Here is a 26,970-nt window from a genome sequence, read left to right as displayed (position 1 = left end):
ACCAAGTCCCCAGGGAGAACTGACCACTCTCTCCTCTATACTTTTGTGCTTCCCTATACACAGTTTTATATCTGTGCATTCACCCTGCATTGTATTTTGCTTATATGCCTGTCTCCCGTATCAGACTCTAAGCTTCTTGAAGGCACAGATGCTGTGACCTCTGCCTCTAGCACATGTGCTCTAGCCCGAAACGTGGAAGTTCACATGATTTAAACCAAATGAACCAAACTTCAAGCAGGCTTTCCAATATTTGAAGGACTGTCCTGTTGATGACTGGAGAGATTTTAATGTGTGCACTTCCAGAGAGCCAGGAACAAGGATGAATGGGGCATGTGGTCAGGAGACAGATTTGGGCCCACTAGCAGAAAACACTTTAGTATTGGTCAGCACTCTCAGATTCCACCAACAGAAACCTCATTTGAGGCAGCTTGAGCAAAGGGAGAACTTTTTTGGTATACAAAGTCCAAGAAATGGTTGAACTGCCAACCAGCAGGAAGGCCAGGGACAAAGCTGGATGTCAGGAACACCTGCAACCGGGCACCTGAAAGCCATCAGGACTCTGTGCCCCTTGCCTCTGCTTCTTTGTGTGTCAGCTTCCTTCTTCCTCACTGCAGCCTGGCCTCCTCTGCACGGCAGGAACCATGGCTGCTGAAAGCTTGGACCTCATAGCTCACAGCTTTGCACCACCAGGGACTGGTTTTCTTTCCCAACTCCCATGAAAAACATTTTGGTGAAGAACTTTGATTGGCACAACTCGGGTCTGATGCCTACCGCTGTGGTTAGGGACATGGGTACTGGCAATAACCTGGCTTGAGTCAGATGCCAGCCAACTGAGGCCCAGGGCGGGATCATGTAGGAAAAAGACAGTTGCCATTGGACCCACACAGTGAGAGCAGGGGAAGATCTATTTCCAAAAGGAGTGGGGATGTGGGTGCATCTTCCAGAACAGAGGGTTTGTACTCCTTTGCTCCAGCTTTCTAATGATTACAGCCATCCAGCGCCAAGCACTTTCTGGATGCTCTCAGGGATCCAGGAGAAGAAAGGATGGATAAACAGACTGTGGTCACTCCCAATATTTAGAACCAGGTTCACCCGGTGCTTAGAACCTTGCTCTCAGAAATTGCTGAATGACTGAATTGTTTTTCTGGGCATTAGGGCTCAGCCCACTTCCCCCTCAGGTGCTGGGAAATGGAGGCTGAAGGGGTGGAGAAGGAGGTTCAATTATTCTAGAAGTTTCATTGAGCCCATAATCTATATAGGTTCGATAATGGAGGGGAACACAAGACACATATCCAGAGGCGTTCTGGCCTCCTAGGGACTGAAGTCACTAATGGAGGCGTGTGGGTTTGCCTAAGTGCTGGACCAGCAGCCCCCGGCAAGGCGAGGGCCAGTCAGCCTGTCGCACCGGACCTAGCCCCAGCTCCAAGCAGCTTTGTCCCCCTTGGGGCTTCGCCTCGCCGCTCCGCGCCTCTCCTTGGGGACTTCGGCGTCTGCAGGGCGGATGGGAGCAGGGAGGGAGGGCTGGCGGGAAGCTGGGGTCCCGGGCCTCCATGAAGGGGCGCCTGCTCGCCCTCCTTGCTCAGCGGCCTCCCCGGCCCGACGCGGGGCAGCTCCGGGCGCAGGGGGCGCCGCGCCCCGGCGGGCCGTCGGTCGGCGAGGGCAGGGGCGGCCAGCCCCGGGGGCGGCCCCTGGGCAGGGCTGGCGAGGCCCCGCTGCCCGGCGCCCCCCGGCGCCCGGGAGGCCGCGCCGGCCGGGCCGGGCCGGGCCGGGGGAGGGACAGCAGCAGGTGACGCCGGCCGGCCGCGGGGCTATAAATAGGGGCGCGCGTCCGCGGGGAGCGGCGGCCGGAGCGCGGGCAGGGGCCGGCGGCAGCATGGGGTCGCGGAGGGCGCCTGGCGCGGGCGGGAGGGCCGGGGCGGGGGGTGACGGCGAGGACGACGGGCCAGTGTGGACCCCCAGCCCGGCCAGCCGCAGCTACCTGCTCAGCCTGCGGCCCGCCATCAGGTGAGTCGCGCGCGCGGGGGGCCGGGCCGGGCCGGGCGGTGCGCCGGGCAGGCCCTCGGGTGGGTCCCTGGGATGGAGCCCTCTGATGGGGCCCTCGGATGGGGCTCTCCCATGGGGCCCTCGGTTGGGGCCCGGTGCGCCAGCCCGAGGCACCGCCTGGCCTCTGGAGGCCCGAAGCCTGGGGACATGGCCAGGACGGAATGGACCCCTCGGCTCCTCCTGACCTCTCGTGGCCCGTGGGCCTCGGGCCTTTGGCAATGCGAGGCTCCTGGGAGGAGAAAGGCCCTACTCTGGGGTGATATCCCAGGGCCCGAAGGCTTTCCTTATCTCCCCCACCTCACTCCCCCGCCACCAGCACCCTCACCCCGGACTCAGCTACTCCCTGGCCTCGGATTCCACAGTCGGTGATAAGGAAAGCCAGAGTGGCTGAAATTCCTCCCCGGCTGGACGGGAGCAGAGGAGCATGGGAGGGGGTGAGGGAATAGGGGGAGCTGCTGGGGAGACCACCCTGAGTGGGGCCTGCTTAGCTGGGTGGGGTGGGGGGGGTGCGCTGCTGAGGGAGGGGGGAGAATTCACCAGGAAGAAATAAATTTAGCAGATACTTTCGTCTTCCGCAGGATCTGGGTGGGGGCTGGTGAGGTGGAGGGGCGGGATGAGGTGCTGGTTGGCCCTGTCTGAAGATTCAGAGCTGTGGTTCTGAGGGAACCAACTGCCCTGCCCAGTGTGGAGGATGCCAAGGGAGGGGTCACACTGGTGAGCCCTTTACTCATCTTCCAAGAGCTGTGTGTGGATGCTTTGTTTTAGGAGCTGGGCTATCCACAGATATAAGGACACACAGGTAGACAATAGAGAAGCATACCAGCACTCAAAGACACTCAGGGACACGGGCACAGCCGTGGAGACGGACGCTTCCTGCACTCTCTGGGCAGCTCAGTTTCCCTCCCACTGGCGAGCCTATTTTCCAAAGGGGATTGTGATGGTTGGCTCTGGGGATAGTGGTTGTGTCACAGCCCCAGAACTTGGCTTGTTGGTTCTGCAGAAAACAGCCACTGCTCTGAGAAGCTGCCCGGAGACTTCTTGTCCTCCGTTCCTAAAACGGCACAAAAACAGGCATCAAGGACGTTCAGGAAAAGTCCCAGGCACTTCCTCGTGGATTGGCTGAGTTCTGTTGACCTTGGAGTTGGAAAAGTTCAAATGTAACCGGAACCGGTTTCTGCATAAAACTCGTCAAACGGTGTCACATGTCTGGGGCAGGGCGGAGGGCTGGTGTTAGTGACTGAGTCAGACTCAACAAGGCCCCTGGCTGCCAGGAAAGAATGCCCCTTCCTCCTAACCACTGGCTCTACAGAAAAACTGGAAGGAAATTTGGACATTTATTCTAGTCCATGGTGAAGCCGTCTTGTAGGTACCTCACACTGGTCTCACACTTGTCACAGTGACTTGTCCGAGCTTTTGCTTCCCCTGTCTGGCCTTTGTCAATACCAGCAGAATACATAGAAGAGGGAATCAGGGCCCGTCTTGGAGACAGTAGTGATGGAGGGAGGGAAGGAGGGGTGGCTTGAAAACCAGGCAGAATGGCGAGGGCAGGGGATCTGGGCTGTTAGGAAAAAGGCTGGAGGGTGGACATGCGTGGCTAAGCAGTTGTGTGGTGGGTAAATTTTAATTGCACGTCTGATGAGCACAAAGCAGCATGCTAGCCCGAGAACTGCAGGTGGGAGAGAAGTGGCTGGCTTAAGTCTCCTTGGACCTAAATGGGAATGCTCTTAAAATGAGACTTGTCATCAAGTGTTTGGAGGGGGCCGGGCTGGGTCAGTGGGAGAAAGGGTTTTCTAGCCCAGGACTGTGCTGTGTTTTGCCTGTGCTAGCAGCCCCAGATCCCCACAGGTCCTGAGGGCCAAGATGGGCCAGATTTCTCTCACCTCTTGAAAAACCTCTGGCCGAAGTGGGGAGAATGTGAATGGGGCTGTTTTGGAGGGTGGGGCAGTTCCCAGGTCTCAAGCAGAGCCTGACTGTCGTGTTGGAGCAGACAACCTTACAGTCTTCTGTCCATCAGAGCGGCCTGGCTGCCTGTGGGTATGGGAAGAGAGCCTAGGAGATGAAGGAGAAAGAGGGCCTCTTGAGGACTTTGCCAGCTGTTCCTGGCTCCAGCCCCGATGAGCACTGTCTATCCCAGCGTCCTCACTGAGAGGCGAGTTCTGTTCCACCCACTCTTGGCTCCAACATTTTCTGGGTCTACTTCTATACAAATCTATCATGGAGCTTTTAGGCATTGTTCTCATGGGCCCTTGTGAGGATGGGCTGCCCCTGGGAGCTGATGAACAGCTGGGCTAGGGGCCGGGCCACCAGAAGCCTTGGCCCAGGTCCAGAACCTGTCTCTGTGTTCATACCTCCCTTCCCCCACCCCACAGCCCTGGAGGAGTTTCCAGATCATATTCAGCTCAAGGATATTTCTAAAGCCCATTGGGGTCAGAGGTCCAAAATGCAATAGTCCCACCAAACTGTAGGCCCAGGCTCCTAGGGCATCCAGCCTCTAGGACCTCACCCCTATAGGAAGGTGGGGCATGGGAAGGCTAGAGTAGGCTGAGGAACCACAGTTGGGGGGATGCAGTAATAGCTGCCTATTCTGAGGGACGCTCAGAAGTTCCAGAAGTCCCTGCCTGCTCCTTTCTTGGAGGCCCTGGTCCGAGTGGGCTCAGAGGAGCAGCAGGACCTGTGATGTTGGCTGCAGACAGCTTCTGACACCTCTTCTCTTCTGCTTGGGTCAGCTGGGTTGCCTAGGGCTTTCAGGGAAACTGAAGCATCAGGCCAGGACTTTCCAAAGAACTTTTATGCCCCAGGATATATGAAAGCCATGAAAAATGGGAAAGCCCAGCTTTCATGGCCAATCCTGGGTCCCCCCAGGCCCACTTTTCTCCTTTATGAAGAGACCTTTCCTTCCTGGGCTGTGAATTCCCATTCTGTAAAATGAAGGTGGCATTAAGAACTCCTTTAGACCTTTCTGCCCTGACATTGGATTCCGCTGGCTCTGACCCCCTCAGAGTTGGTAACTGGGGAATGCTCTGCCCGGGGAGATCCTTGAGCCCAGCTCTGGTCCAGGCGGATCTTCCACCTTCTGAAGACAAGGTGCCTCCATCAGCCAGGAGTCCTCCTGACCTGGCCAGCAGTGTAAGGGTGAGGCCAATGGGGCAAAGGAGCAGAGCATCACAACCAGCCCTAGAGAGAGCCAGGGAGGGGTCACTATCCCAGCTCAGTCCCTTGTCCACTTGTAGAGCCTGTGGAACATGTCATTTTCCTCTCTGAGGTAGAGAGCTGATTCTCTCCCTCTCCTTCCCAGGGAAGAAATCCAGAGTCAACAAAGAGAAATCTCTCAATTCCGAGGAGAAAGACAAAGGAAGTTCATGGTCAGGAAAGGATGGAGTTGGCCAGTGGCTTGGAACCATGGGAGGTTCCGCCCACGCAGCCTCCAGAGGATTTTTAAAGCTCTGAGCAAAGGCAGCTGCATTTTTGCTCCCTTCCTACCATCTTTTCTGGAGCAGCAGCTCCCTCTGGGGAGCAGGACCTTGCCTGTTTGAAAGATCCACTTCCTTCCCTCCCTCCTCTTCCCTTTTCTCTCTCTTCCTTCCATAAAGCAGCTGTAGAATACCCACTGAATGCCTGGCACTGGGCTAGGAGCTCAGAAGCTACAAAAAGAGCCAGGTTTGGAGGCTGGGTGGGCAGAAGGAAAGAGGGAGTGCTTCCCAAGCAAGGAGGACAAAAGTGAAGGCTCAGAGGCCAGGAATGGACATGTCCATGACAACTAGGGACAGGTCTGGTGACAGTGGAACCTGAGTATTGAGAAGTAGAGAACCTTGGCTGTAGTGGGGTGTGAGTAGATGAGGGAGGGCCTTAAGTGCCCAGTCAAGGAGTTGAGACTCAACAATATACGGTGGGGGGACACCAGCATTTTTTTCAGGGCGGCGGTGTGATGTGACGGCTGAAGGAGAAGGGGGTTGAGGTGGTCATCAAATATGGAGCCATGAGGGTCTAGATCAGAACACAATAGCAGGAGTAGAGAGAAAGGGAGAAAGAAGGGCCAAGTTGTTTTTGCAGGTTGGGGGTTGGAGGAGAAGGAAGAGTCCAAAATGGCAGACTTACAGCTTTGGAGTTTGGGATCGTGCTGGTGGTAGCCACAAACCCAGGAGCACTGGAGCAGAAGCCATGTGTTTGGATAGAGGATGAGTTTGGTTTTCTGGTTATAAAGAGACAGGCTGTCAGTGGAGCTTGCTTGTGGATAGAGAGGTAGACCACAAGTGCCGTTGAGCAAGCTGGGCTGCTGATAACGAAGGGAGAGTTATTCTCTTGGTGGGAACAGCTGAAGAGACTGAGTGTGGGTGCGGTGGCCCCTGAGGTCTCCCAAATTGCTGTGGGAGATAGTGGCCCTAGATGCCACTGGAGGTATTTCTATTAGGAAAGGTGGAGGCAGAGGAAACAGTTGGCTCATATCAGCTGGGCTGCATCTCCCCTAAGGGGCAGACCTGTGTGGGTCCTCAGCCCCCAGTGGCCTCCGCAGCCCCTAGCTAGTGTCCACTTTCAGCTGCCCTGGGCAGGAGGGAGGGTCAGGGCCTCCAGGCATAACAGGGCGGGTGCTGGTCTGACCCAGCTGGGTGCCTCCTGGCTCCTGCTGAATTAACTGCTTTGTCTTTCTCCTCTTCTTCACTCTCCTAGCTGGTTTGCCTTGCGTGGCCTCTTTAACCATATTTTAACATATTAATGGGCGTTCTTCAAGCCACCTGTCTCCTTCTCAGCCTGTTAGGAGATTTCCAGGAATGGGGGGCACTTCTCCCCCAAAAGGCCAAGGGTCGAAGCAGGAACTGCCCCCAGGCCGATGTGTCACAGGCCAGGGGAAACATGCCCAGCAGCTGTGAGCCCCGCTCTTGGGGTCAGTAACCCAAGTGCCTGGGACACACCTTTCTCAAAGTACAGCCCCGAGGGGCCTCCTTTCTGCCTAACCATTTCCCTGGATTCTGCTGCCTTTAACGAGCTCTTGGTTTCAGATGAACTGGTGTCCGGTGGTGAGGCCACTTGCTAACTGGAGCAGGCCAACTAAGACAGCTGGTCCCTTTTAATAGAAAGGCCTCTGGGCCCCAAATGGGGGCCGATTAATACTTTGCAGACTGTTGTTGATTTCGCCTCCTCCTCTCCTTGCTTTTTTGGCCTAATGATTCCATTTGCTGTTTTTGCTTAGCTTATCAAGCAACCGGTTGCCTCACCCCAGCTCTGGAAGGTAAACGCACATTGCATTACATTTCTCTGACTGCTTTTTTCTTGGGTCTGGGCGTCGAGGGGCCTCTGGGTGACTGCTTGTGCACTAACCAGGCTGCATGGGGTGAGGGGAGGGCTGGAGGGTGGGTGGGGGAGGATGTGAGAGGGGACTCACGTCAGCATGGGTCTCACAGGGCCAAGAGTTGATGCTTGCATGGACTATTTGAAAGGGGTTCAGGGACCCAGAAATAGGCAAGGGTTCCCGACATGCCTGCACCTATATCTCTGTGCCCCTGGGAGAGGCACCACGGGACCAAAACAGGGATCCACCGGTCATGTGACTCACTTCCCCATCCTAGATGCTGATGGTTTTGTAACCACATATCTAGGTTTGGCACCTTGCTGTCTGTCTTCCAATCATGGCTACTGCCTTAACGCTTACTTTTCTCTGGTCCCTTAAGTTCTCTTCCTACCACCTCTTTCTCTGAATTCCTTTTCCTTTGGCTCCTCTCCACCCCTGCGGACTGTGAGCTCTGTGAAGTCAGGCAACAGCATGTCAGGGTGTCCCTACAGAGCAGCCTGTTCTCTAAATCTGCCTCAGAGCCAGGGCAGGGCCTGAGCAAGCCTGTGGTCGAGGGTTGCCCCTTGAATGACTGTCCTCTTGCCTCCAGAGCAGGGGACAGCTCTCCACCCCTGGCTGAACTGACTGTTATGATCAAAGTGGGAACATCTCCTGGCCGCCTCCCACCGCTTGGGCCTCATCCCAGACTCTGGTGGATTTGGGGAGAATCCACTACAGTTCGTTTTCAGAGAGAAAGATTTCTGAGTAGCGAACTGGGCTCTGAGTAGCTGTCATTCCCGTAGACGTGACCAGCACCTACCATGTGCGTTTCCTTTGATAGGGAGACTACTGAAGAGCCCTTGTTCTGGGGGACTCAGGTCCGAAGGGGTGGAAGAGGGGGTGTCACAGCTAATTCAAAGTGGGGTGTGGGGAGTGCTGAAAGAGAAAGGGCCTTGGAAGTTTATTTTAAGCAAGGTAAATGCCCAAACCCAAGGGCACGGTTAGGTTCCTTTGAACATCATGAAAACCAGCGATTCTGCTGTTCTTTAGAGACACACAGTTAGGCTGCGATGTCCTTATGAAGTCACAGAGCTGGAAGGAATTGGAGGTGTCAGGGTGGGACCAGACCATTTCTGGTGTGTGGACCTCCTGGGTTTCCAGGGAATTGGAGGCAGCACCCCCAGGGTCCATCCTACATCCGAGTGGTTTGGAGGATGGGGACAGAAAGCAGGTGACATTCAGTGGGACATGACAGTATCTGTAGTGACTCCCCCCAAGTGCATCCCAGACCCGCTCCCCTAGAGGGATTTCGTCTAGTTCTGCCCTTCAGCAGTTCCTTATGATTTCCCAGTGTGAACATTTTTTATAATACAATTTAGGACCTAGTGTGGAAAGTTTGAGAAGATGTGTTCTTTCCCATTCAAAAAAATTAATGCAATAAAATAACTGCCTGTTGTTGACTATCTAGACTGAGCACTTGTCTCTGCAAATTTTCTTGAGGCGTAATTTCCCTTTCTCATTTATCCAGTAGCTGAAATTTTTCTTAGACTTGCCAAAGCAGGTTCATCCCTGCTGATACGTCTCTTTCCTAGAGAAAGAGCCTGAGGTGAATATTAGGTCCAGGTTCATGTTCATGAGTAAGGTAGGATTCAAATTATGTAGGGAGGACATAATTAGAGATGTTCTGAATTAGTTACAAAATCACACAAGTCTGATTATTTTTGGTGTGGCAGTTTCCTCTAAAAACTGTTGGTTAGGATTCAGCAGCCCCCAAACTCAGAAATTGCTGTTAGTAGGAGAGTAGAAAGAAATGTTGTCAGATGTTATATTTCCTGAGTGTCAGGGAGTTGATAGTCCAGGTTCTGAAAGACCCTCTATTTCTGGGTGGATCAAGAGAGAAAGGAAAAGATGCTTATTAGACAGATGAGTTCGAGGTGAGAGTGTTACCGGGCAAGTTATGGAAGTCTGACTGCAGATCCAGTTCAAGTATTCATGCATGTGGGAGGTTGGGATCCCCTTTCTGGGTAGTCTTTCATGGGGAGGACTCCTGTCAGCCCCCCCAAAGACCCAGGCATCTGTATTCCAATGGAGAAACCACAACTGGGTCCGTATCAGCCCAGAAGTCCTGGGATACAAGCTTTCTCCTCAAATTCATGTCCAGAATGATAGCCACAGAAATGATAAATTGACTGTGGAAGCACCCCCCTGCACCAAAGCTTAGAGTTGTAGCTCCTGTTTGCTTGTGTTCCCACGGACTCCCACCTCGCCCCTCGTGGAGAGGTCATGGGCAGACACACCTTGCCCAGAGGGGGCCACCCCCTCCTCCGAGGCACAGAGAAAGGCAGGTTTGAATGACTAGTCTTCTCACCACAGTTCCTCCTGCTTCTCTTCACCTGACCCCTCACGGTTCTCCCTGCTGCTCACAATAGGGTGTGTGAGTTGTGAGGGGGAGGAGGGCTGGGCACAGCTTGTGCACCACACAACCTAGCTGTGTGGTTATGCTTCACGCGTGGGGATGCACCATGACTGCTGGCCCGTGAAAGGGTTTGGCATGATGGTTTGCTTCCTGTGCGCAGGAAGGAGAGGACTGTAAATACTGAGAAGTATTGATGATCCTGTGTTGGACTCAGTGAGCCCACAGATGCCCCTGAATTCTGGAAGATGGACTGTCAAAAGGGAACTAAAGGTCCTCACTTTGCAGGGGTGAATCTGTTTGTGGTTTGGCAGCTCTGCTTGTTGGTCCTGGAGCTGCCAGCCATGTATTCACTCGAGCATGTGGTGTCCACGGACGGAGCAGGGGAGCCATGGCTGGCTTGCCACTGCAGATCGATGGCCCTGTTTAGGATCAGAATTCATTTGAGTCTCTCTTTTCTGATACCCCCAAGAATTAAAGTCCACCTTTGGATCTAGACCCCTGGCATTGGCCAGCTTCTTTTTTTCTACTATGGGTCTGCACTCACAAAGGTGGGAGCTTTTCTGCTGAGCCCAAGCTTTGGGAGAGACCCCTGAGCTCCTAGGACCTATGTACCCTTGGGGGTTGGCTGGCTTTTCCCTCTTTGGCATGAATGGAGGCTCTGCTGTGCCTCTCCATCTCTGAGGCTGGGCCTATCCATGCGTGTGTCTCCCCCATGCACGAGCTTCCCTGGAGATGACAGGTGGAGGGTGAAGCAAGGCCTCCCATAAGGATGGGATGGGAACGCCAGGGCTGGTGGTCTGGCATGCTCAGGAGCATGGCCTGTGTCAGAAGACTGCCTATTGTAATGGGTCTGGGTCAGGATTCCATTCAGCCCTTTGGTACCATCCTTACCCCTAACCTGGCCAAGAAGCCTCGGCTCCCTTGAAGAGACTTGCCCAGGTTTAGAGCCATGGCCATGGGATGACAGATGGACATGGTAAGATTTAAGCTGCCTTGGACAATGCCAGGCTGTGGTATATTGGGGGGGAAGGCTGCTCTGAATAGTTCTTTGCCTTTCCTAGGAGCACCTTCTGCTCCATCATTGCTCAGCTAACAGAGGAGACCCAGCCGCTATTTGAGACAACGCTCAAGTCCCGGGCTGTGTCCGAGGACAGCGACGTCAGGTTCACCTGCATCGTCACAGGTAATGAGGCCATCTGTATGATCCACACCAGGGCCACTGCACAGAGCAGGGTCCAAGGGGGCTGTGGGGACAGGCATGGAGGGGGTTTGGCTGTGTGCACAAAACTGCAAGGTGGCTTTTGTTTCTTAGCTTTCTCTCCAGTTTAATCTCCCTGTGTGGGCTGGGGTCCCTTACTCCTCCCATTCTGGAGCCACACATACTCCAGCTCTTCTTCAAAACCTGTCTTTAGTAAAGGTTCCTCACCCTCAGGCATACATACATAACTGATGAATCTTAGTTCTGAGGAAAGAAGCTCTCCAGTTGAAAGAGGTTTTCAAGACCATCTCCCCAAATATCCCCATCTTACAGTTGAGTAGTTTGAGGCTTGGGAGTCTCACGCCTGAGAGACAGTGATGTAGAGGCATTCTGACTGCAGACCCTGGAAACAGACTGCCTGGCTTGGGATGCTGGTTCATCCCTTTCCAATTGTGTGATACCAAGTAGGTTACAACCTCTCAGTGCCTCATCTGGGAAGTGGGGATGATGATAGAATGAACTTCATAGGCTTATTATGAGACTGAATGCATTAATACCTGCAAAGCATTTGGAAGAATACCTGGGATACAGTAAGTACCATATAAGTGTTAGAAATTAAGACCATTATTATTTGCATTTCACTGAGCTCCATGGTAGAGTTTGAAGCAACAGGTCAGCAGAATAGGAAGCAGAGTGATACTCCTTGGAAAAGGAGGATGAAGGGGTCAGAGTACTGGGAAGCTGGCGTCGGGCATTGCCCCTCCCTCAAACCTCCCAGCAGTCTCCCATTGCACCAACCTGACCTGCTTGGGGCCTGCAGAACTCACCGATGGGTGCCTGCCCCTCCAAGCTGTGCAGCTACTAGTTGAAGGGTCCCAGGTCAAGGTTTCCTCTGAGAACCCATTTTTCAGTAAATCAAGGGCATTGGTTTTTTCCAGCTGTGACATGCCCTGAATCCTGGGGACTTGTCTGTCCTAGCCAGCTAAACAGCTTCTCTAGGGTTGGGTTCCCCTGGGCAGCTCTCACCCTTACCCAGAACCCTCTGAGCTCCAGGCTGAGAACACCGTCTGTTCCAAGAGATGCACCTGCATCTCTTACCTTTGTACAGCCGTAACATGTTTTGCCACATTCATTGGTTTCCATTGTCATTGAATTGTTGCAAAACCCTGTGAAGTAAGCTCTATTATTAGTCAAATTTTACAGAGAAGGAAACAGACTAGGTTAGGTGACGGGCCACTGTCCACAGAGCTGGTGGGGAGGAGATGCTTCTGCTGCTCGCTTGTGCCTGTGTCTCCTGTCACCGTGGCACTAACAGTTTTCTAGAAAAACTCGGCTCTTTCACAACAGCTCCATCCTTTTGCATATGCTGTTGTCCCTATATAGAAAGTCCTTGATCCTTCTTTTTAAAGAAAATTAATTTTTATTTTATCAAATTAATGCATGTACATAATTGAAGACTTCAAATTATACTATGAGGCATGTATCAAAATGCAACAGTTCATCCCTCCCACCAATTTGTCTTCCCAGAAGCAACTGTTTTCAGCTTTTAGGTGTTTCTTCAGGTGTGTCTACATTTCCGTAATTCTGAGTAACGTGTGAATACTGCTAACTTTTTTTTTTTTTTTACAAATTTATTTATTTATTTATTTTGAGGAAGATTAGCCCTGAGCTAACTACTCCAATCCTCCTCTTTTTGCTGAGGAAGACTGGCCTTGAGCTCACATCCATGCCCATCTTCCTCCACTTTATATGTGGGACACCTACCACAGCATGGGTTTTGCCAAGCGGTGCCATGTCCGCACCTGGGATCCGAACCGGCGAACCCTGGGCCGCTGAGAAGCAGAACGTGCGCACTTAACCACTGTACCACTGGGCCGGCCCCTACTGCTAACTTTTGAGTCTTCGGGTTTAGATGCTGTCTAGGCCTCTGGTTAGGGTAGATAAGGAATTAGCTCTCTTTATCATCGTTTTTCTCTGCTTCTCACTTATCTTCTCAACATAATTATATCACAATTTTTGCTTAAATCAATATTTACTGTTTACCTTATTATGCCTATGCAGTATGATTCATTACTGAACATTGTGGTATATAATGATTATATTTCTATCTTCTGTTTTTCCCAAAGTTAGCAGTTTCTTTAATTTTTCATTTAGTTTTTTGATATCTATTGCTAATTTTTCTTATACCTTCTAATAGCCTCTTACTACAATTTTCTACAATGCCATCAGATCTGTTACTTTCCTTGGAGACATCCCTTTTGGAAATCTCTGTTCTTTGATCTGATCTGGTGGCCTTTTACCTGATACACAGCTGCTCTCCTGGGTCTTCCCGTTGCCTTTCTCTTGGGTTTGATTCAGTTTCCTGGATCTCATGTCTTCTTTTTTCTTGGTTTACTCTCTGGCTTTATTGAGCTATATCCTCCAGTATTTTCGTCAAGCCCTAAGGGTGGTACAGAAGCAGGAGGCATTGTGATGACAAGCTCTCAATCTGTTTCTCCTTTGAGTCATTCTGCTCCAAGGTGATTTCGTTGCGCTCTGTGTCTGGCACGTGGTCGACATCCTAGGATCTCCCTTCACCATCATGCTGTAGATAGCCCTTACCTATCTCCTGTGATGGATTTCCTGTTTTTCGTATTCCACATTTTTCTCTTTCTTGATTTACATTTTTGTTTTGGTGACTCCCTAGGAAGAGTACGTGGGAAGTAAGCATTAGACAACTTGTGTCTGAAAGTGTCTTTTTTTCTACTTTCCTCTTGATGAAGAGTTTGGCTGGGTGTAGAATTCTATGTTGAAAATAATTTTCGTTCAGAGTTTTGAAGATGTTGCTGCGTTGCCTTCTTGCTGCCAGTGTTGCTGTTCAGAACAGAAGACGATTCAAGTCCTAATTCTTTGCGTGAGACTGGTTTTTCTCTCTGGAAGCTTGTGAGAATGTTCTGACATTTCATGATGATGTATCTTGATATGGGTCATTATGGGTCATACTTGGACACTTTCAATCTGGAAATCTGAGGTTATTTTGATGTTGATTCCTTCCTCCTTCTCTGTTCTTTCTTTCTGGAACTCTTGTTGTGAGGCTATCTGCTCCCCTGGACTCGTTCTTTTATTTCCTTATCCTTTCTTCCTCCCTCATCTATTTGTCTTTTTGCTCTACTTTCTGGGAGATTTCCTCAGTGTTATCTTTCAACCCTTCTATTGGATTTTAATTTCTAAGAGCTCTTTTTTAATCCTTTTCTATGGCATCCTGTTCTTCTCATGAATGTAGTATCTTCTCTTAGCTCTCTGAGACTAGTAATGATAGTTTTCTGAAAGTTCCCTTCTCCCTGCATAGCTTGTGTTTCTTCCAATTTGCTTTTTTTCTATTTAATTGTTTCGGTCCTTAATCTGCTTTTTATAGGCTTTCTTCAGATATCAAAGAATCTTTGGCTGAGAGATAATGATTGAGAGTGGGAGACTAAAAAGCTGATTGGAAGTTGTGAGCAAGTAGGAGGGGCTTGAAAACTTGGATCTTCACTGTAGGGTGATCTGATGGCCACTGTTGGGAACTGACAAAATACGTTTCTTTAGTTCCTTCCTCTTGGATGAGCTAGATTCCCTCGTAACTGCTCTTCCAGTACCTTGCCTGGATGGTAAAAGTTTCCTGGGAACTATGCAGATTAGAGGGTTGGGTGGGCCCTCAGCATAAAGCATTTATTTTATATATACGGTTATTACATTTTCCTGTTTTCCATAGAGCAGTCATGTCCTCAACTGTGCTGGCTTAAGGCCTTAACTTGCCTGAGGGCAAAGTTTTACCTTTCCAGATAATAAACCTCACCTTTGGCCGCAGTGGAGAAGGAGCAGGTACCCAGTGGTATGGAGTGGGCGAGGGGATTCAGAGAGCTGGTTGTTTTTCAACAACTTTTAGCCTCTCCTCCTTCCCTTTTACCCCCAGTTCCAGAGGTACTTTCAAATTGTTGCATTGATTGCTCTCCTTGCCTGTTCTCTCCTTCCTTCCGGTTTTATACTTTTTAATAAAAACTCTCTTTAGTGTGATCTTAGTGGGGTTTGGGGAGACAGTGAAAATAGATGGTATGCTCATTCTGCCTTTTGCCTAGAAGCCTACTCCTTCTTTGCCTGGCAAATTCCTTCTCATCTTTCAAAGCCCAGCTCAAACAGCTCATCCTCCAGGAGGTCATCTCCAGCATTTCCACGGAGAGCTCCCGCCCTGTGCTCCCTGGCACTGTTTCTTTGTTTATGCATCTCTTTCTCCAACACGACCATGAGATCTGTGAGGATAGAGCACACACCTGCCACGTCATGCCTCTCTGGGGCAGGCACAAAGAAGACGCAAAGTACATATTTGCCAAATGACCGCAGTGAACTTGACTTGCTGATGACAAAATCAGTGTCTTCCACTTTCCACGTTGCCTGTTTGTTTCAGCTGCACCTCCAGTGCCCTGGCAACAGCAGCTGCTGCGGGGGCCTTGGACCACTTGAGAGATGCAGGCATCAGGGATGGCTCTCTCCTTTCCTTCTTCCATTCTGTCCTTTGTAGCCATGAACTCTGAGAGCAACAGGGAGAAGCCAGACATGAGTCTGACTTATAGAATATTGGGGTATTTTATCGAATACTCCCTGTGTCATCATGGGAGTAAGCTTTTCTCTGTTTCAAGCCCAGCCCAAAGGGCAAATTTTCATGCCTCAATTGCCAAACACCCGTGTCTCATGATGACCAGCCAGGGCCATGGTCTTCTGCTCAGGAGTGCCTACCATGTTGAGATCTACAACACTGCTAATTAAGGCTGTAAGATTTCCAGGGTTCTAGCTATCTCTAACATCCATACCTTAGTCCATTGTTGTACCTGACTCCCTCCTCCCCTCTCCTCGCCCCTACATATATAATATATCTCAGGTCACCTGAGTTTTGTGTAGCGGATTAGGAAAGAGGTCTCTGTGATCACCATCGTACACTGTAAATAAGCCATTTCCAGTTAGCAAGGAGAAAATGTAGACTGTGGGAGGGGAAGGGGGAGGGGAAAGGGTGTGCAGGAAGATCAAAGGACAAAGGGAACAGGGTTAGAAATTGGGTCTCTGCAGTCTGGAAGGTGGGCAGTGGATGGATCTGTGGCTGAGACTGGCCTCCGTGTGGGGCTGTGTGGTGATCCCGGCTCGTCTTCGTGGAGATAGAGTGACCATGCTTGTTTCTTCCTCCCACCCTGCTGGTAGCATTCCGTAAACGAGGCTGGGATGAGTCAGCCGCATGAGAGCCCGGTTGAGAGCATGTAATGCTGTCCTGGTGGCTCAGAACCTGGTCCAGGCGAGGGAGCGGAGTCTGTGCCGATTCCCCTGCTGGCTGAGCTGTGAGGGAAGCCCTTGTGGGCTTGGAGAAGAAATGAACAGCCCTGAGGTTCTTCCCTCCCAGAGTGAGCCTTTAGGGGGGTAGTGGGTCTTGACTGAGGCCTTCAGGCTCCTGTCTCCCCCAGGGGCCTCTCTGGCCAGAGTGCTACTATCCTCCTTGAGGCTGCCCACCTCTGTCCAGCATGGTGGCCCCCATTCTCCTCGACTCTATTGTAGACTATGTTGAGGTGTGTGTGTGTGTGTGTGTGTGTGAGTGAGTGTGTGTGCCTATGTAGGGGTAGGAGGAGGAAGCAGCAGCAGCAGCAGCAGCAGCAGCTAGACAGAGGGACTCAACCTTTAGACAGAACCAAGTTCTAGAAGAAACTTTTTTAGAGAAATAAGTCTCACATAATGACTGCTGGGGGCAGAAACTTACATGTTGGTCCCAGAACCCTCAGTGGAAAGAGCATTGGAAGAAGGAAAAGGAAACTAGGGGCTTTCTTGTGCCGGCTGTGTGACCCTGGGTAAGTTACTTAGTTTCTCTGAGCCTCATCTTCCTTTTGTGTAAAATAGGGGTTAAAACCCCCGCCTGTCTGTTTTATAAAGAGAGGGATTTGGATTTCGGCTTCTCTATGTGCCAGCTGGATGACTTTAGGAAGAAGCCTTAATTTCATGGGCCTTCAGTTCCTCCTTCTTAAATTGGGGATTAATAACAGTACATTTCTCATAGGATTTCTGTGAGGGTTACATGAGATAATACATGAAAAATGTTCAGCTCAATATCTGGCACATAGTAAGCCTTCAAGAAATGTTAGCAGTTGTTCTCACCAGATTACAATGAGGGCCAAATGAAGTTCTATCTTTGAAAGCTCTTTGAAAACGCTAAATTTACGTTCATCATTATTCTCCCCTTGAATCTGAGCTTCTCCAGACTGGGAATGGTTGGGACAAGGTGGCGAGACTCTGAGCTGGGTTCCAGACTCAGGCCTGCTGGCTGTGAAGCAGAGGTCTCAGGGCGTCAGGGGGAAGAGGGCAGGCCACGGGCTCCGGCGCTGCTGTGGGCTCCCCTGGCCAGGGCCGAGTGTGTGTGTGTGCCGCCGCCTGTGGGTGCACGCACGGGCATACACGTGTGTGCAGCTGGGGATCAAGGACCTCTCCCGCTTTTCTGTGTTTTAAAATACAGTTCATATTATCCAGGTGACAAGGAAATATTTTCTTTTGAAATAAAGTTGTTTCCAAAACCCGTTGTTGCCGTGGAGCCCTAAGCGGTCAGGTTGGCCCCCATTTTGTGAAGAGGCATTAGAGCAGGGCGTGGGGGCTGAGGCCTCCACCTTGGGGCTGTGGGGTCCACTCAGCGTCCCCCTCCTTGCCCCAGCCTGACTGGACTCAGATGCCCTGGGGGCTGAGGCCTCCACCTTGGGGCTGTGGAGTCCGTTCAACGTCCCCTTCCTTGCCCCAGCCCTCCCCCTCGCCCCAGCCTGACTGGACTCAGATGCCCTGGGGGCTGAGGCCCTGCTGGCTGGTTGTGGGTCGGGGAACTCTGAGCTGGGCCCTCGTAGGGTGAGATCATCCCACGGGTTGGTGAGGACACCTGTGCTGGCCCTGGCCACACGCACGGTGATGTAACCAGGGCTTTAGCTCACAGTGGAAACATGGGGCTCGCTTTACAGTCAGGGCTGCCCAGAGTTTGTTCCTGGCCGACCCAGCGGCAGCCTCGCCTCCCTTGCTCCCTGCTGCTGTACACAGTCCCCAGCCTGCCCTTTGCTCTCCACCCCACATTCTACTGTCACGGTCCTTTGTCAGGCGTGCCCTTCCTATCTGCCTCGTGTTTGTTTGTTCGCTCTTTCCCTTACTCATCCAGCAGATTTTTATTAAGTAGCTACTATGTGCCAGGCACTGTCTTAGGTGGTGGGGATATAGCAGTAAAGAAGATAAGCTTCCTGCTCACATGGAACCTAAGTCCAGCAGGGTGGCAGACAAGGAAATAGTCAATCACAGTCTCACGATTAGTGCTGTGAAGGGGACACACAGGCACTGAACCCACATTTTCTGAAATTCTGCCCACCCTTCAAGGCCAGTTTTTTAACTCATGCCGTAAAGCCTTTCCTGGTTCCCCAGCCAAGGTGCTTGCTCCCTTCTCTGCACCCTGAGCACTTAGTGCTTTACTTCATTTATTCGTCTGTGAATGTTTAATGAGTGTTGATTCCATTCCAGGCTCTATGTATTCTGGGATGGCAGTGAGTAACACAGATAAGTTATGGAGCTGACAATTCCATGGGCGGTTGGAGAGGATACACATAAACTAACGAACTCATTCAGGGAGCAATGCCTTCTCTGAGGAAAAATAAACGTAGTAAGAGGGATAAGAAGTGCCAGGGAGAGAGAGTTGCTGTTTTGCACAGGCGGGTAGGGACGGCCTCTCTGAGGAGGTAACGTACCAACAGAGCCTGAAAGAACTGAGGTGTGATGCTCGCATGGTGCGTTAGAGACGAGCCAGCGGGAGCATGTGACTGGAGTGCAGCACGCAAGTCCAAGGAGCTGAGGCCAGAGCAGTCATGGGGTGCAGACCATGAGGGCCTTAAGAAATGGGAACGATGGGGGTGTCTTGAGCAGAGGAGTGCCATGATCTGACTTTGTTTTAAAAGGCTTCCTCTGGCTGCTGCTGAACTGAGAATGGGCTGAAGAGAGGCCAAGATGGAAGCAGTCAGATCAGCAAGGAGGTTATTGCAGAAACTGCGAGGATGGGGATGGACCAGCTTGGTGGTGGGGACTGGCAAGAAGTGATCAGATTCTGGATATATTCTAAAGAGAGGGCCCGTAGCGTTGTCTCATGTAGTGGACCTGAGAAAAAGAAAGGAATACAAGATTACCTCCTCGTTTTTGGCCTGAACTAAATTAGAGGGATGGAGTTGCCATTTACTGAGTTATGTGGGAACTGGCTCAGAGAGGGGAATGAGAAGTTTGGCTTGGGATGTGTTTGATTCCTATTAGACCTCCGAGTGAGATGTCAGGTGCACAGTCAGAAATAAGAATGAGGAGTTCAGGGGAGAGGTCTGGGCTGCAGATACGAATTTGGGAGTCATGAGCCTACGGATATATTTAAAGGCCCCAGGATGGGGTTAGATGCCCAAGGTTGTAGGGATAGAGAATGGAAAATGGTTCTGAGGCCTGAACCCTGGCGCATTTAAGATTTACAAGCCCAGGTTGTAAGGATGGAATGGATGAAAGAGATGAGGAAGAGTGGCCAGTGAAGTGGGAAGAGCATTCGGAAGGAGTGGTGTCCAGAAGCAAGTGAGGAAACCGTTTAAGGAAGGAGGGGGCGGGTCAAAGCTGATAGATTGGGTAGATGAAGCATAAGAATCACCAGTGACTTTGGCAATGTGTGAGTCCTGGGTGACCTTGACAAGAGCCATTCTGGTGCAGCAGTGGGTACAAAAGCCTGATTGAAGGAGAGAAAGTGAAGACAGTGAGTACAGACAACTCTTTCAAAGAATCTTTCTGTAAAGAAGAGAACAGAGAAATGGGGGCAGGAGCTAGAGGAGGATGTGGGGTCAAATGCAGTTCTTTTTAAAGAACTTTTTAAAGTACAGCAGGCTTTTATGCTTATGGTAATGATACAACAGAGAGGAAACGTTTCATGATGCAGAAGAGGGCAGAAATGACTATTGGAGAGATGTCCTTGACGAGACAAGGAGAGGGGATCAGTGCGGGCAGCTTTATTAGGTGTGTGGGCAGTTTATCCATAGACCATAGGGAAGGCAGAGTGTGTGCACAGAGGCAGGGCCATCCCTGCCTTGTGTGGGGATCCGTCTTACCTCCTCTACTGTACAGTAGGGTCCCTGAGAGCAAAGACCCTGGCTGTCAAGCTTCCATATCTTCATAACTCTTGCTTGGCAGTCAGCACAGACTTAATATATATATATTTGAGGGAATATATATCAAGTCTTTGATTTCTAATAAGTATTGCCAATCAATTGGTGTGAACTTAAGAACTGAAGCAGAATTCATTGGTAAGGCTGTATGGGATTGACAAGTAGGAGTGCAGCTGTGCCCAGACAAGGAATGGAGCCAGGATTTGCAAGGATGTTGGAGGTCTCTCTGTCTCCTGTCTCTTATTCTATCCTGAACATCAACTTCATTTTTCCATCTTGCTGCAGACCAGCTTTGTCTGCTTCTCAGTCCATGTGGTAGAACATGGCTGTACCCCTTTGAAATTTTATCTCCAGACACAAGGGTTAACTGTTTCTAGGTCCTAAATCCCAAATCTTAAATCAAAGAATTGGATTAGCTTAACTGATTGGGTGTCAATTATTGGACCAATCAGCTATGTGGCCAGGGAGGCAGGGTCATGTGACTCTAACGATTGGAAGCTCCCCTTGTGGGTAGGGAAGTCCCTCTCCTTGAGGGATGGAAGTCCCCAGAGAGGAGAGGCTGGGAAGACACCTCAGTGGGTCTCAAGCAGTGAATGGGTAGGTAGGTAGGTGTGGATGGGCGGATAGATGGATGATGGATGATGGATGATGGATGGATGTTTTAGCTGTGCCATAAAACAGTACTAACAGCTCGGGATCCTGGAGTGAGAGAAGGAGGGCTCTTGGCAGTGCCATTGGTGTTGGGGTACTTGGGGAAGACTTCTGAGGATAGAGCTGTTACTAGAGTTGAGGATGTAGAACAGACCACTGAAGAAAGGAAGCTTATTACTACCAGCCAAGGCTTTCTAGAAACTCCTTGCTTCCTTTCTTACCAGGAAGCTAGGAAATTTCTCCTCCATATTTGCCTTCCAGCTGCTGAAGGGGAACAGTTTTCAGCTTTGACAGGGCCTAACTTCTAAAAATAAGGGCGCTGTATGATAGCCCTGTTCCTCCAGCGAGCCCGGGCTAGGGGGGCCAGTCCAGTCTCTTCAGGTGGTCTGGAGAAGCCACGGCATCCTTTTCTCTCCTCCTACTATTTTGGAACTGGTCTTCCTGCAACCCAAGTCTCCTGCTTCCTTCTTAGGATACCCGGAGCCAGAGGTGACCTGGTACAAGGATGACACAGAGCTGGACCGTTACTGTGGCTTGCCAAAATACGAGATCACTCATCAGGGCAACCGCCACACACTGCAGCTCTACAGGTGAGGGAGAGGGACCTGCTCTGCTCCCTTTGCCCTCCTGAGGGTCCCATGGCCCAAGCCTGCCCTCAGAAATGGAGTCAGCCGGATGAAGATGCCCAGGCAGGATCTCGGCATGGAGGGCAGGGTTCTGCTGCCGAGTCGAACCACCTGGTGAACCGTGTCTGCTCGCCAGTGTCTGGGATCTCCTAAGGCCGGGGTGGGATATTTCTGACAGCCAGAGAGCTGAGCGCAACCAGAGGAGGTCCTGACCCATAGAAACATTTTCCATGAGGTCAGCTGCCAAAAAAAGCTCCTGTGTCATCCTTAGTTCACAAGGGGCTGTGTGGGTCACCTGCCTCTGAAGGGAGCTCTCTTGGGCCCCAAGTCTAATCCCTCTGGAACAGCATGACCTTGGTCACCTCCCCCTTCTTGCCGGCCTCTGTTTCCTCGACTGTAATGGGGAGGGTTGGACGCGGTGAGGTCTGAGGTGGGGCGTGTCTCCCAGGGCAGGGCTTGCCAGGGGCAGGGCAGTGTGCTCTACTCCGAGAGGCTCTGGCTGCTGGGACTGGGGGCCTCTCGCCTTCCAGGAGGGGAGAGTTGGCATCTCATGCGTGCTCCTACCTCTAGGTGTCAAGAAGAAGATGCCGCCATTTACCAGGCCTCTGCCCGGAACCCCAAGGGCATTGTGTCCTGCTCTGGGGTCCTGGAGGTGGGCACCATGACTGAGTACAAGATCCACCAGCGCTGGTTCGCCAAGCTGAAGCGCAAGGCTGCAGCGAAGATGCGTGAGATAGAGCAGAGCTGGAAGCACGGGAAGGAGGCCGTGGGAGAGGCCGACACCCTGCGCAAGCTCAGCCCCGACCGCTTCCAGCGAAAGCGGCGGCTGAATGGGGCTGAGGTGCCAGTCCCCCCGGCCCCTACCAGGGAGGCTGAGGACGGGACCCTGGAGGCTTGGCAGGAAGGAGAGACTGAGCCTGGTCAGCACCCAGCTTTGGGCCTGATCAACAGTTTTGCTCCTGGAGAAGTGACCACCAATGGGGAGGCTGTCCCAGAGAATGGGGAAGACGGGGAGCACGGCCTGTTGACGTACATCTGTGAGGCCATGGAGCTGGGGCCTCAGAGAGCCCCCAAAAAGGAGTCTGGGGCCAAGAAGAAAAAGAAAGATGAGGACCCTAAGCAAGGGCCACGGAAGCCAGAGTTAGAAAAGGCAGCTCGAAGCCACCGTTCTTCTGAAAACTATGTCCCCAGTTCAGACAAGCCTGATTCCTGTGGGACACAGGGGCCCATGGACACAGAGCAGGTTCAGACTCAGCCCAAAGGCAAGGCCGCACGGGGGCCTAGGTCCTCTGGAGTAGGTAGCATCAGGAAGCCAGCCTCTGCTGTGGCCACTCAAGACCAGGCCCAGAATGCCCCGGCCCCTGTCCCAGGCCCAGACCGCGAAATGTACTTCTCCCTGAAAGATTTGTATCTGGAGAGTACCCGGGCCGTCAGGCCCCAGGGCGGGGAGGAGCCCCAGACCCCAAGCAATAGGGCCCCTGGGGAGATGCCCTCAAGGAAGGTACCCAGCGAGGCTGGAGGTGAGAAGGGGCCTGCTACCCCTGGCCAGCCCACGCCCTCAGCCCCCCAGCTGACTAGGCCTTTCAACAGGAAGAGATTTGCCCCTCCGAAGCCCAAAGAGGAGCCCGCCACCAACAGCAAGCCCGACTCTTCCCAGAGTCAAGCTCCAGAACCTGGGGCACAGAGCTCAGGGAAGGCCCCGCCTCAGGCCTCTGCCGAAGTGCCCACACCCCCTGCCCGGCGGAGACACAGCACCCGGGACAGCCCCCTGCAGGGGCGAGCCAGCCACAGGACTCCAGGAGAGGTAAGTGAGGGTGTTGGGTGCCGGGAGGCCGCTCTGGGAAACTGACCTCATGGAAACTCTTGCTGCAACACCTCGGCAGCCAGAGAGCAGTGTGCTATTTATAGAAGGGGGTGGGGTGGGGTGGAGTGCCAGCCAGGAGCAGGGGACCACAGGCCTGGCCCTTGCCCCAGCCAATCTCCATATGCCAGGTATGAGGGCAGCACAGCCTGCCTGTGCCCCTCTCTTCTGACGGCATGGGAGTTCATGGCTGAGGGGACTGTGCCCCAGAGGGAGGTGGAGGACGGCGATGCTCCCTGGGGAGGGAAGGGCCAGTGGGGAGTTTTCTGTGGGCTGTATTGAGTCAACAGTGTTTCATGGGGGACACCGGGGAGCAGGAGTGTGCGCAGTACGCAGTGGGTCTCGACCCGGATGCTCATTAGAAGATTTTTAAGGTGCCAAATTTCTAGGAAATTCTGGTTTAATCTAGGTTTTTATCTAAAATTTTGGAGTCAGGTATACCTATGTGCAAATCTGACTATCCTTACCTGTGTGTGATCTAGGGCAAGTCTTAAAATCAGAATAACTACTACTACTACTAATAATAATAACACCTACTTCATCGGGCTGTTGTAAGAGTCCGAGTGCTTAGCACAGTGCCTGGTGTGTCAATAAATGGCAGTGCGTATAAGATATTACGTGGTGGGAGAGAGAGGCAAACTGTTTTACCTGGGAACAAGAGTGTCATCATCTTCTGGGATCATCAGCCAACAGAGAAAAGATGATGTTTTGCATGGAGACAGGGGTAAGGGCGTCCACTATTGGCAGAAAGAGGCAGATGGCTGACAGCATTAAGGAGTTTGATGGGGGGAGAAAGGGAGAGAGGAGCAGGATTGAGCAGAGTGACAGAGGGAAGGTTTGTCCCATTTGTCAATGTTTCGTGTTTCAAGGGGCAGAGGGCAGGCAGTGTTTACAGGAGTGTTGGGAGACAGAGTGTTTTATGGTGGGACAGAAAGAAGACAGTATTTCTGATGAGTGGCAGAAAGAAAAAGTGTTTCAGGAGTGGGCGTGGGGTCGATAAAATAGATGAGAGAGACTTAGACTAAGAAATTATTGATTGCTTATCTGAAATTCAAATTTAACTGGTGTCTTGTATTTCTTTTTGCTGAATCTGGCAACCCTAAGTGGAAACAACATTCTGGCGGGAACTGAGATGAGACCGTTTCTTGGGATGGAGGAGGCGGGAACATGGGCCCCAGGAAACAGGCGGAGCAGCTGAAAGCAGTTTCACAGGGTCGGGGCAGAGGACGGAGGGCTCCTCGGGACAGCCGAGGGAAACTCATGAGGGACAAGCTGCTTCAGCACCTCATGAAGGGCCGAGGGAAAAGGATGCTTCGTGGAGAGCAGGGAGGCCTGCCCTTCCCAGGGAGAGAACGTTCGTGGGGGAAGGAGGGGCCAGTTTCAAGGGTGGTCAGGGGACGCGGTTTCATTTCGGTGTGTGCTGAGGTTCGTCTGTGGGGCAGAAGTTCAGAGGGCTTAGGAGAGGGCAAACCTCAGACCAGATGCTCTGGAATCGGTTCCTGACTCTCACCTGCTCACCGTTGGTCTCGGGAGATGTCGGAAGCTGGTGTGGTGAGTTCCTAGTGGCCCACACGGGGCTGCTCCATGTCCTGACAGCCATCCTTACTGTAGGGATGGCTCTCATGGGCCCCTGGGGAGCTCTTTTGGGAAGCGACCAGGCTGGCGGCCAAGTCTGAGAGTGAATCTGGCTTCTCGGCCCACAGCAGTGGGGAGCACCGCAGCCAGGACGGCTGCATCCTGCTGGCCAGGGCCCTGCTTGCCTTTCACAGGTGAGAGGAGGAGGCATGAGGCTGTCGCGGTGGTTCCACTGTTCCCGCAGAAAGCGTGTGTGGCTTTCATTTTATTTTTTTATACTTTAAAAAATTGTGAAGTGTATCATACATGTTAAAAATGCATTTAACATCTATGTGTATTTTGCAGCTATTGCTTTTTAGTGGCTGAATTTGATTGGTTTTTCATATTTTCATTCTACCAAATCTTTTATTAAAAAACTATTTTTCTGATTATGAGAGAAACACATGGTCGTAGTAGAAAATATGGGTGGAAACCCTAAAAATTAAAAGGAGAAAGTAAAAACTCACCTATAATTCTATCATCCAGAGACATCTTGGGGTATCTACCAATCATTTTATATATGTAATTTTACTATTTTTTAAATTTAATTTGTGCTGTTATTCTGATTCAGTTTTATATCTTGCTTTCTTTATTTTTCATTATTTCATGAGTATTTTCTTATGGTATTCCTAAAAGTTATCTGAAAAACTTCATTTTTAATGATTGTATAAGATGTCACAATCTGCATATTATTCCATAGTGTTTATGATTTCCTTCCCCATTCTAAAGTTAAATATTAATCTATATTTTAAAATAATTTTTGTTGTTTGAATTCATTCATTTGACTTTTAAATTAATCTGGAATTGACTTGGGTGTATAATGTAGCATCATACTATAGCTCAATTTTGGTTAATAAATAGGTAACTTCCCCCAATATCATTTGTGGAGAATTCAACCCTTACCTATTAGTTTATGATTCTTTCTTTCTATACTAATTTTTATACACACTAAAGCCTATCTTAGTTTCTGTCTATACATCTATCATAATCCATTAATCTGTTTGTTGATTCTTACAACAGGATGATCTTGTTTTAATTATTATAGCTTTAACTTCTGTCAGAGCAACTCTCTTATACTTCTTTTAAAAATTTTCCTAGCTATTCTCTCTTTTTTATTCCTTTAGGAAAACTTCAGAATCCTTGTTTGAAATTCTCCCAACTCCTAGATACCGTTGTTTTCTTGCCTTGTATCTTTATATTCACCATTTTAAAAAACTACTTTTAAAAGACATGATGAGTTATTTTTAACAAGATCAAAAGGCTGTTAAATCCTTTCATGAAAAACTGAAGTCAGATTTACATTTTGAATGTTCTTTTAGTAAAACTTGCTAGCTATATATTTTCAAACAGCTTTATTGAGGTAAATTTGCATACCACAACATTCCCTTATTTAAAGTGCATAATTCAACGTACACATTCAGAGTCGTGCAGCCATTACCACAGTCCAGTTGCAGAACATTCCCATCACCCTCAAAAGGTCCCTGTTCTCTTTTGCAGTTACTCCTTGTTCCCACCCTCAGACCCAAGCAACCTGCTTTCTGTTTCCAGACCATTGGTATTTTGATTGGGATTGCCTTAAGTATAAGACTAATTGGGACACATCAATATCTTAATATATAGCTTTCTCCTCTGGGAGCATGGTATTTATTTCCATGACTCAAACCTTCTTTCTTTCTTCTTTTTGAGTACTGTTGTTTTCTTCATGTGGGCCCAGCGAGTCTCTCGTTAGGGTTGGGTACTCTAAGGGTCTCTGCTTCTGGGATGGGATACTGCTGCTCCCCTCCTCTGTTTTGATTTCCCTTCCTGGGAATAAGGGCTATCTCTGCAGCTCAGTTTAGGCTTCCGTCCTGGATGAGGATGAGGAGCAGATGCTAGAATGGAGGCCTCTTGGGTTGTTAAGAATGTCCAGAGACCTTCCCCTGGAGCTCAGCCTTGCTGTTGAGACAGCTCTTCCCTGGCAGATGCAATCTTGCCTTTAAAGGTACTTGGTGAGTGGAAACTGGCTGTCAGTGCCCTCAAAGGCTGCTTTTTAGTGCCCTGCTGAGATCTTCTCTGAGACTGCCTCAGATCTCTGGAGCTGAGGTGCAGGAGCATGGGGACATGGCAGAAC

At 50.8% G+C, this 26,970-nt stretch overlaps 1 protein-coding gene across 2 annotated transcripts in view; it reads left to right on the top strand.

Annotated features, from left to right (window-relative positions):
- Window positions 1–1,838: 1,838 nt before the first annotated feature.
- ALPK3 (alpha kinase 3) overlaps window positions 1,839–26,970 on the top strand; it is a 43,494-nt gene continuing 18,362 nt past the window's right edge. The window contains exons 1-5 of one of the 2 annotated variants that reach the window (XM_070570655.1): window positions 1,839–2,004; window positions 7,229–7,267; window positions 10,784–10,905; window positions 21,232–21,349; window positions 21,956–23,189. In XM_070570655.1, the coding sequence (XP_070426756.1) occupies window positions 1,874–2,004; window positions 7,229–7,267; window positions 10,784–10,905; window positions 21,232–21,349; window positions 21,956–23,189 (1,644 nt within the window). In that variant the 5' untranslated portion in view covers window positions 1,839–1,873. The remainder of the gene's footprint in view (window positions 2,005–7,228; window positions 7,268–10,783; window positions 10,906–21,231; window positions 21,350–21,955; window positions 23,190–26,970) is intronic. The other variant, XM_070570663.1, reaches the window with a different exon arrangement.

Source organism: Equus przewalskii, chromosome 1, assembly GCF_037783145.1.
Source record: "Equus przewalskii isolate Varuska chromosome 1, EquPr2, whole genome shotgun sequence".
NCBI classification, from domain to species: domain Eukaryota; kingdom Metazoa; phylum Chordata; class Mammalia; order Perissodactyla; family Equidae; genus Equus; species Equus przewalskii.
This window is presented reverse-complemented; position numbering and strand designations above follow the sequence as displayed.